Source organism: Protomyctophum bolini (genome assembly GCF_963924005.1).
Source record: "Protomyctophum bolini genome assembly, chromosome: 10".
In the NCBI taxonomy this organism is placed as follows: domain Eukaryota; kingdom Metazoa; phylum Chordata; class Actinopteri; order Myctophiformes; family Myctophidae; genus Protomyctophum; species Protomyctophum bolini.
The window spans coordinates 37,803,909-37,814,512 of NC_137871.1; the positions used below are offsets into that span (position 1 = coordinate 37,803,909).

At 43.2% G+C, this 10,604-nt stretch overlaps 1 protein-coding gene across 6 annotated transcripts in view; it reads right to left on the reverse strand.

Annotated features, from left to right (window-relative positions):
• Positions 1-10,131, reverse strand: part of macrod1 (mono-ADP ribosylhydrolase 1) — a 122,973-nt gene extending 112,842 nt beyond the window's left edge. For all 6 annotated transcript variants that reach the window (XR_013964698.1, XR_013964699.1, XM_080773556.1 and 3 more), the window contains exons 1-3: positions 9,556-10,131; positions 7,115-7,216; positions 4,260-4,367 (exon numbers count right to left, since the gene is read on the reverse strand). Coding sequence is in view for 4 of the 6 variants with exons in the window: in XM_080773556.1 (XP_080629682.1) it covers positions 4,260-4,367; positions 7,115-7,216; positions 9,556-10,012 (667 nt within the window). In the remaining 2 variants the exon portion in view is untranslated. The remainder of the gene's footprint in view (positions 1-4,259; positions 4,368-7,114; positions 7,217-9,555) is intronic.
• Between the last annotated feature and the right edge of the window lie 473 nt (positions 10,132-10,604).

A 10,604-nucleotide genomic window follows, 5' to 3' on the forward strand; every position in this document is an offset into this window, starting at 1 on the left:
TCAGTGGTACTGTACCAGATTCTTTGCTTAACACAACTAGGTCTAGCATCTGTAGGTAACAAGTGCGGAGACAAATAAATGGGCTGCTATGGGATGGGGAGCAGTTTAAAGTCTGAACATAAATCTTTGCTTGCACAAACTTGTTTACCAGACGACTAGAATTCCTCTTTTGAAATGTCCCATTATATTATTTTTTTCGATTGTCTTTGATGTTTTTTATGTTTGGTTGTTTCTGATGTACCGGTATCTGATGTTTTTATGTCTTTGATGTTTCCCGTTTTTACCCCGTCTGTAAAGCATTTTGTAACTATATGCTTGGAAAGGTGCTACAGTGTATAAATAAAATTCATTCATTCATTCATTCCCAGCGTCAATAAGTCTGCGAGGGAGAAGAGTCTACGTTGCCTGGAGCGTTGGCCAGGTTGTCATAGGGTGGGGAGGGACAGACGTCTTGTGTTTGCAGATTGTAGTATAATAAAGGAAGGGCAATAAGGCTGGATCATGGTCAATGCGTCTGCCTGCCTGCCCACCCAATCCATCCCTGTCATCCTATTGCCCTCGTTCCTCCATCCTCTCATAGAGTGGATGCACTCTGTTAACCTGCTGGTGGAGAATGTGCTCCAACCCCTCACTCTGTCAATCTCCTCCCGCGCAGGCCGTCTATCGATGCATCAATTATCAATACTTTCTTTACGGCTTGTTCATCTCTGGGGGAGTTAAAGTGTATCAGCCTCTACCAGCCTCTCTCTCTCTCTCACTCCCTAAGCAGACAGCCCCGTCTGTCACCTACAGGCCAGGAAACTATTGGCTGTAATCTTGTATCTCTCACCCGTTACTTGCCACGGTGAGTTAGTTTCCGCCGGCAACCGAAAGCTTTATCTCTGACCTGCAGAGGAATACCTGGAAGACCATATCGCACGCATGCATACACACACACACACACACACACACACACACACACACACACAGAGCGCTCTGGCCATGTGAATACGTGCAGACTGTTACATACACATAGTCGCTTCCTGTGAAAACCTCATATGTCCAAAATCTTCCTTTTTGTTATCATTTTAAAAAACATTTTAAAATATTGAAAACAGCTGATCTACAAGCTCACAACTATTTGCGTCACGGGGCATTGTGAGCAAAGGCATTCATTCATTTACGAAAAAAGAAGGAAAAAAAAGAAATATGGAAATGCGAAGTTTACACCCGACATCCACGATATGTAACCTTACCTTATCCATGCTTGGACAAAACTATAGAACACAGGCCTCACCTCTCACACTCAGTCACATGCCCACACACACAGCTCCGGCATGCTTTGAAGAGTAGCACAGCTCTAAAAATGAGTCAGTAAATGAAAGTTCTTCATCACTCGACGGCAAACGGTTTAATTGTAGGGAACATTTGTAATAGTCTGGCCCAAAAGATATATCAGCAGGCTTTGCTGCCACACACACGCACACGCATACACACACACAAAATTTCAATTCTAAAAGGTGAGTGAAAGGTAGGCTGCAATAACTGGCATTTAATGTCAAACAAGATTAACATAATGGCAGCTGGAAGTAAGAACGGGTAACAAAAAAGGAAAATTATACATTTAATCAATCTGAAAGAAAAAAAGAGGTTTTAATGCAAAGTTAGTTGCGAAGCACGCACCAAAAACTCATCACTCCAATGACATTTCATTGCGCAATCCATCTTAATCAACTAGCCCATCAGAGACAATATATCCTCCCCTCCATCTTTCTCTCACGCGTTCTCCTTCTGAATGTATAGTGATGGAGGGGTGTAAAGAGGAGGATGTTTCTGCCCGCTGTCCGCCCCGTGCCTCCCCCTCCTTGTGAGACCGGCTCTTAAGTGCTTGTGGGTTTTTATGTTTGTAGTGTTTTATAGAAGCCAGAAGGAGCCAAGGGCTGTAAAAGTGTGGATGGGGATGGGACGGAGAGGGGTGTGGTTGTAGGGGGTTACTGGGTGGGGAGAGGAGGGGAAGAGTTACAGTAAATCCGATCTTTATTGAGAACGACACAGAACAACAAACTGGGCCCACCCACTCGAACCAACTCCCCCTTCCTAACTGATCGATCAAGGCAGACTGGGGAGAGAGAGGGAGGGAGGGAAGGGAGAGAGCACTCTCTCACCCTCTCTCTGTCTCCACAGAGTGGATCTCCTTTATCCAAGGTTTGTGGATTTGAGATCAGGGAACCTCTACAACTTTTCTCATTGTTGGAAGTAAAGTAATCGCTCATTCTACAAAAATAAATCTACAAAATACATCTCCTGCACATCTCTCTCACTCAGGCTGTGTGAGCGTGCATGGTCCGAGCGTGCGTGTGTGTTCGTGCGTGCATGTATGTCTGTGTGTGTTTTTATGTTTTAGTTGTTTTGTTGTAAAAGTCTGTAATGTCTAGTACTCAATTCCTCAACACCAACCAGGCCAGGAGTACCCCTCCCTATTTGCCCACCAGTCTGGCAGTATACCGTATAATTGGCCACAGTTGGCTTGAATTGAATGTTTGTGGCCTTAGGGTCTAAATGATGCCTCAAGGCCTTTCAGAGCAGTCTGGGTAAAAGAAACTGCAATACTCCCCCGACACGTTTAATATATATTTAAGAGGAGGGGGAAAAAAGTATCGCGTTATCAGCCATGTTGTGGCTTCTGCGTGACACCAATGCTATGCCACTAGATCCATTGGCCACAGATTAGCATTTGATTCAGGCTGCTGAGGGATTGTCGCGTCGCCTTGCCGATGTGGTTTCCTCTCTGCTTGTTTGCCTGTCTTTTTCGTGATGGCATACCGCCGCCTGAAATCACTCGCAGGCTCTCAGTCAATCAAGCGAAAAGGGCGGCCAGTCAGTCAACTCAATGACCACAGACACATTCAATCAATCAGTGAAAGACAGACAGACAAACAGGTCTCACTTTGTTGCCCAGCCCCAAACCCCTAGCGGTTTGCCCTGTACCTGCTTGTTGCCATGGCAATATGGCGAGGGGGCAGTCTCCTGTCTTCCTCTCCTTTTCACTTACTCTCTACTCTTGCTCCTTTAACTCTCCCCTTTGATTCCATGTTTCGTTCCGACGTGCCCTGCCTTTCCATCACGTTTGCTCTGTTGTGTTTGTGCTTCACTCTGCCGTCTCACCTTGCCTCGTCCTCTTTCCTAAATGACTCTTTACGGGCCGTTTACTCTTGTTAATTTGGTGCCACTTTGCATAGTGGGACTCTATAAAAAGTCCTTGTAAAATATAAAATGCCACTTTAAAACTCACCTGTACAGACAGAGATGCCCAGTTTGCCCACAAAGACAAACACTTTTACCTATACACACACACACACACACACACACACACACACACACACACACACAGTCACAGTCACACACACACACACACACACACACACACACACACACACACACACACACACACACTCATATTCACTAAGTACATAAATGGATGAGATGCATACAAATAAAACAGCCACGTTTCATACAGAACACTAAATGCCAAATGCGCGTCCTATAATTGAGTGTCTGTATCAACATTCACTCACTGATGGGTTCCACAACTTCCACCTGCAAGCAGTCAGCTGCCAGGAAAAGCCATCATTTCGGTACTAAAGCCTCATCATCAAGCATCATTCCTGCATGCTGGCCTGTCTTCCTCTCTTGATGCAGGCTCTGTGCCAAGGCACCGATTACATCTCCCTAAATGCCCATGGTAAATGGTTCTTCACAGTGAGTAGTCATTTGTTGCCATCTAGTGGCCAAATTTTCAGAGGATGAGATTGAACGTACTACATAGTTTACATTGACAGGTGCAGGGAACAATTCATGCAATTAAAGTAGCTGGCCTTCAGCAAAAAAGAAAAAGTATGATTCAGACAAAGTTCTGAGCGATCAGAAGATTCATCGTTGGCATGGTCAGAGTTTTGGCTGGGATCCCCGTTTTGAGTGTCACACTATGCAGTTACACACACAAACAGACAAATGCACACATGTGTGCACACACATGGATTTGGGGGGCTTGTTGTCTCAGTATTTTTCCACACTTTTTAACTGGTCGATGTCACAGCCACTATGCCAGAACCAGCTTAGTAAACGGAAAGCAAATGCAGATCCATTGGGATTGTGATGTTAACTGCCAAAGGCAGGAATACGATCCAGACACGGCTGACTGGGTGCATTGATGGAGGCTTACATTCATTCAACTCAGTAATTTCATAGTGACTTCCCGACACACACGCACGTACACACACCTGCATTGACGATGGCATCTATCTCCAGCTTAGTAATGTCACCGCTGTAGAGGGATATTTTCTGGTCCAGCTTCTCATTCCTGGGATAGTGAGGCTCTTCACTGCCATCTACAACAACACACACACACACACACACTTAACTACATGTCTACAATCCAATACATTGAACCACTTTATGGATGGAAAACGTCAGATAGAAAACGTAGGCCAGAGATTCCAACACTTGAATCCACCCTGACACCAGAACACCACATCAACTTTAAAAGCTTTCGAGTGTCTGCTTTAAAGTTTTACCCAAACATGTAACCTATTTAATTATTGTAGCAGTTGATTTTGACTAAAAGTTTAATAACTTTCATAGATAGTGTATAAATAAAATGGAAAAATCATCTCTCTTTAAATAATGTGTATTCATTTGTTTCAGAATAAGATAATGCACACCGGTCTTGGTGCTGAGCGAAACTGTTAAACTAACAGATAACAGACAAAAGCAGGGGCTCACAACTTACTTTGTAATACTCCAGCCAGGTAACTTTATTCACGAACACAGCAGGCAGGACATACAACGTTTCGACCAGTATAGTTGCGAGCACCTGCTTTTGTCTATTAATTTGTTTCCTCACATTAGCCTGACACTCAGTCATTTCATTTCATTTCACTCCATTATTTAGTCTGGGCGTGGCTGGCGATTCAGGGGCTAGAATTAACTAATTTTATTTATGAAATGTATCATGACAGAATCTGAATTATTTTAAATTCTACTGGTGTTGGGCACTGTACACAACATAATGTATTTGATAATACAACTATTTACTCAAAATGTAAAGATAAGCTAAAAGAAGTAAGAAACATAGGATTACACAATTTATTTTGTTGACACATACTAAATCATTCTGTATATGTTTGTATGTACTTCTTGTCCTGTAATTACAGTGATGGTATAGCATTTGTTTGTCGAAGGGCATTGGTTTGTCGAAGAGTGGCAGTGGCTCAGGGGTAGAGTTGCCGGTTGGGAACCGGAAGGTTCACAGTTCGATCCCGGGCTCCCCCTGAGTTCATGTCGAAGTGTCCTTGAGCAAGACTCTGAACCTCTAATTGCTCCTGATGTGCAAGTTGGTGGATTACTACACATCAAGTGTTCACACACAGCAGCATACTGTAGGCTTATACATACTAAGGCCCTCATTTATCAACCGTGCGTACGCCAAAATATGGGTGCACGCCGAAATTGCCGACATTTACCATTTCCGGCAAAGCTTGAAATTGAACTTGACAACGTCAAAACCCACGTTTGCTCTGCAGCTGGCGTACGGCTGTTTTTCTGTCTTACACAAGCGGAGCAGCATTGTCTGAACTGCTGACACGCTGTCACAGGCATCTAAACATATGTTTTCGCTCCTAAAATGTTAATATAAAACGGTATGTGTATGTAAAAAAAAAGGGAGAGATTTCAACTTTACAAGTAATTAAAATCGCGCAATTAAAAACAATATAACATGTTTACAATGTATTAGTTTGTGCTTAATCAAACAGTGCTTTACTGGCCTTGTTATGCAAGCGCACTTGTGAGATGATTTTGGAGCACATGCGGTGATGCAGCATATGTGATTATGATATTATTAAAAAAAAGGCATAAATGGACGGCACGCCTTTATTTCCAAGTGACAATGACAAGCATACAGCTTGCCTATTTGTAGTAAGTACTAGCAGGCTATAGGCGTAAGGGGCTTAATCATTCACCATTTAAATAAGTGCTTAGACATGGTTTTGACAGTTTTGACAGTTCAGATAAAAGCGAGATCATTTTCGGGGCTCGGGAGGACGGGACCGCGGCGTGCGTCGCCAACACATACCAGCACACATGCAAGCGGCAAGCCTTCATCCATATGTTTATGATTCGTTCATCAATGATCAAATCAGGAATCACTACATAAACGTTGATTATGACTGCCTTGACGACATGATAGCCTCTCTCATGCTGCATGAGAGAGCTAGGCTATCATGTCGGCAGTCACCTACAGGACTTTAATATCACAGCAGTGCGCAGTCTTCGCCGTGCACTGCGCACGAATGGGTAAAATTAATATAGGCCAGCCTACAAACTAATTCCATTCATGGCGATGCGATGTCGATGTGTCATGTATATGCGTGCATGCGTGGACATGACAGCAAGGCAAGCGAGGTGAGAGGGAAACAGACAGGGTAGGCCTACAACTTTATTTAATTCATGCAGGTGTTCGTTCTTTATTTATTTAACAAGACACCAGTTAGTTGGGCTTGCAAGTTGCGTGTGCGTCTGTGTGTGTGTGTGTGTGTGTGTGTGTGTGTGTCAAGAGAGGGGGATGTGGGCAGCAAGGCACGGGACAAACGTATTTTTTCCTGTAACCCTGGTTACCAAACTTACCAGCCGTCGTATTGCAATTGTTCATGTCGCAAAAACGAGGGCGAGGCTTGATTTCATAGGGCGTGCCAGATAGATTTCAGCCGTCACATTTATTAACGTCAGAACGAAATTAAGGAAGGATCAGCTGTTTGCGATCACTTTATAAATGCCGTGGCGACGTGGGTGTACTACGAAACCTGCACTCGAATCTGTGGCAGATTTTACACTCGATTGATAAATGAGGGCCTATGTATTTTGTGCTGTCTTTGGGGCCGTCGATTTGTCACAATCCTTTTGTCTGAATAGATATTCAAAATATTTCACTTTTTATTTTCAAGATATTTTTGACAATTGTGAGCTTGTAGATCAGCTGTTTTCAAATAGATAATGTATAGCCTATATAGTTTTAAAGTGCTCATGTAGCCTAGTCGCTAGTGATCTGGATACAAACAGAGATGATGCTACATCTGACCTGAGGTGGACGGTGTCACCACAGGGACGCTGTCCAGTGGCACATAGTCAGGAGTTCTGTAGTGTGAACGGCTCTCCTCCACAGACAGTGACAACAGGACATCTGTGACAGGGATGGTGGGTGAATTAGAACAGTCCCAAGTCATTTACACAGACAGTGACAACAGGACATCTGTGACAGGGGATGGTGGGTGGATTAGAACAGTCCCAAGTAATTTACACAGACAGTGACAACAGGACATCTGTGACAGGGGATGGTGGGTGAATTAGAACAGTCCCAAGTCATTTACACAGACAGTGACAACAGGACATCTGTGACAGGGGATGGTGGGTGGATTAGAACAGTCCCAAGTCATTTACACAGACATGTAGTGACAACAGGACATCTGTGACAGGGGATGGTGGGTGGATTAGAACAGTCCCAAGTCATTTACACAGACAGTGACAGCAGGACATCTGTGACAGGCGATGTTGGGTGGATTAGAACAGTCCCAAGTCATTTACACAGTAATACATAAAATGGTGTTTTACCAGTAGGCCTAGAAGTGCAATGTTAAATACAAATCACTGTTATTTAATTATTTTCCAAAAGGCAGAAAATATATGGTAACTAATAACTATTAGCCGGGGAGAGTACGTTTTGCACTCTGTCCGTGTGTCCTTGTGTCCGTCCGTCTGTGTACACATTTTTCAACAGCGGCCTGTTATAGTCACCATGAGGCCGACTTTTGCTAAACACATTACTCATACACATTTTATCCATACATCACGCAAATCGGTATACACTATACACTATCTCTCAAATCATGAACGCAGAGTGCAATTTCAGGGATATTGTGCATGCACATTGGCACATAAGATTGTCTTCCAAAGTTTTCAGGAGTGGCCCGTTTTGTACAAAATGCTGCAAATCCATCCATAAATAAAAAGTCTTCTGAAAGAATATATATAGATTTGTGCCGCATTTTCACGATTTTTCAAAAATAGCAGACCTACAAGCTCGTAGCACGCCACTCAGTGGCACGCCATGAGCTTGTTGATCTGCTATTTTTAAATAGCTAAAGTATAACATAATTCTTAGTTAGAACACCAAAAGGGGTTCCCGTCCAGAATGGGTTAACACAGCATCCGATTGCGGTGAAACTGTGCACGCATATTCCCACTAGTTTATAATGGTTTGAATCTAGAGTTGCAACACCAGCCATTGACAGCCCATTCATCCAAAAAGAAAAGTCTGATCTGCGTTAAACTTAACATTGCAGCTGTGCGGAAAGCTTGAATTATCCTCTTTCAATCTGCAAAGTTGAGCTACTTTCTGTCAAGAAATTCTGTGCAGGTGATCATTTTTCATAGTCCAGTTTTCGGTTTTGACGTCACGCCGTGGTGATTACCGCTCCACATGTCTCTGTTTTTACTAACCACCATTTTGGTGGTCACCTCTTCACTGAAAACTGGACTATGTATGAATAAGCTTTAAGTGTTGGAGTTTTGAAGCGCTCGTTGGAAGTCACTCAACGGTTCTGCGTACCACCCGTTTCAAATGTGCACATAATGCAGGAAGCAGCAGCACGAGGCGTTGATGAAAACAAGTGTTTCCAAACAACAACACTTTATCACCTGCACAGAATGTCTTGACAGAAAATAGCTCATAACATGATCTACAGTGAATTTTTATGAAACAAACACTTTGCAGATTGAATGAGGATAATGAAAGCTTTCCGTAAAGCTGCAATGTTGGTGAGTTTAACGTAGTCTAACACAAGCAGATCTGACATTTCTGTTTGGCTGGTGTTGCAACTCTAGCTTCAACCCATTATAAAAAAGAATCATACCCATGTGAAGTGAGGGGCGCTCTTATCATTGTTCTATCCTTGTGTAGGACCGAAATATCCTGTTACGACCCCCTGTCGACATATGACGTAAATTATCTTTTCATTGTCAATGGGAATTTAATGTTTGTACATAAATAGCTGATTTGCTCAGACACGTAAATTCTCCATTTATTGTCAATGGCATTTAGTGTTTGTGTTAGGACAAAAATCTACACTATAGCTGAATATAGGAGAGGCTAGCTCCCCTCTTTCAGATGTATATAGGAATAGGACGTTGGGGACCAAAACACAGGTGTTTCAATTTGTCTGAACAGTTGATTGGCATAGAACTATATTGGCAGGACTACATTTGAAACTGATGAATATATGGTTTGCTATTAATGTTAATTGTGTTCATTGTTACAACGCACTGTTATTATTAGATTATCACTCAAGGACAGTTATATCCCAGGTTTACAAGCTGCATGTTTTACAAGTTGTTGTGAGCAGCGCCGCAGCAGAGGAGGGGGTGAATTTCCCACACTTGAATTAACCCACCACGGCTACGGTATGTTTGCAATAAAATTTACTTAAAACTATCCAACCACCCAGTTCTGGGGAATTGTCTCACCCTTGGTCTCCTTCCAGTTTCCTTCAGCCGAGTTCAGATTCACCGGCCCTGCGGCCATGGTGGCCTGGGCACTGGTGTGGACAGACACAACCGCGGCTGTAGTTACACCTAGCACGCCGATGGCAATGCGGCACAACACGCCAGTGCTCCCTTTGGGGGAGGACACTGAGGACGAACCGCCCGCTTGGATCCACTTCCAAAGTGTCGCCGCAGTTGAAAATTTCCCCAATCGATTCGTGGTGTTCTGTCCGTGGAGAACACTTGACTTGCACTTTGATGGCAAATTCTTCCCCAAGCCAACCACCGAATGCAAGGGGCGAGTTTGCAATGCCATTGGCAGGGCACCCAGACTGTTTTTGAATTTGACACCAACTCTGTGAAAGTCAACACGGGCCAGAGGACCAGTGCATGACAGCACTCTGATATGTGCCAAACGAGTTGATATTTGAAATGCCATGCTGTGACACTGGTGGTCAAAAATATGCACTCTAATTTCAGCTCTGAAAATATATAATGCAAGTATAGTTTCGCTTTTGTTTTCGCGAGAAACGCGACTGTTTACAGGAGTACTAAGCATGTGCCATTTTTGTTTTGTAGTGACGTAGGCCTATAGAGAATGTACCACACAAAGAAAGGAGGTACCGTATTCTGTTTTGTATTATTATCGCATATTAGAAATACATTAGAACGTGTTATGAAACATACGTACCAAACTGTTGAAATAACCTTACACGTGAACGGTGACAGGTAATGTTACAAACAGACAGTGGAGTTAAAACGACAACTCATATCAAATACACCCCCGACCCCCCTCGAAAAATGACGTGCCCTGCCTCCTTCTCCAAAGATACACGACTGCCCCCTATTGGAGGATGAACGCTTGTCTTTTTACCATATGAGTTCTATCTCTCATAAATCACAAAACATGCTTTGAATCATAGTAGGCCAGGGCCTAGTACCCATTACTATAGACCTGCCCATTAGTCATTATAATATTAACAATGACAATGGCTATTTCTAGTTTATAAAACCAAATTTCATCCTGTACT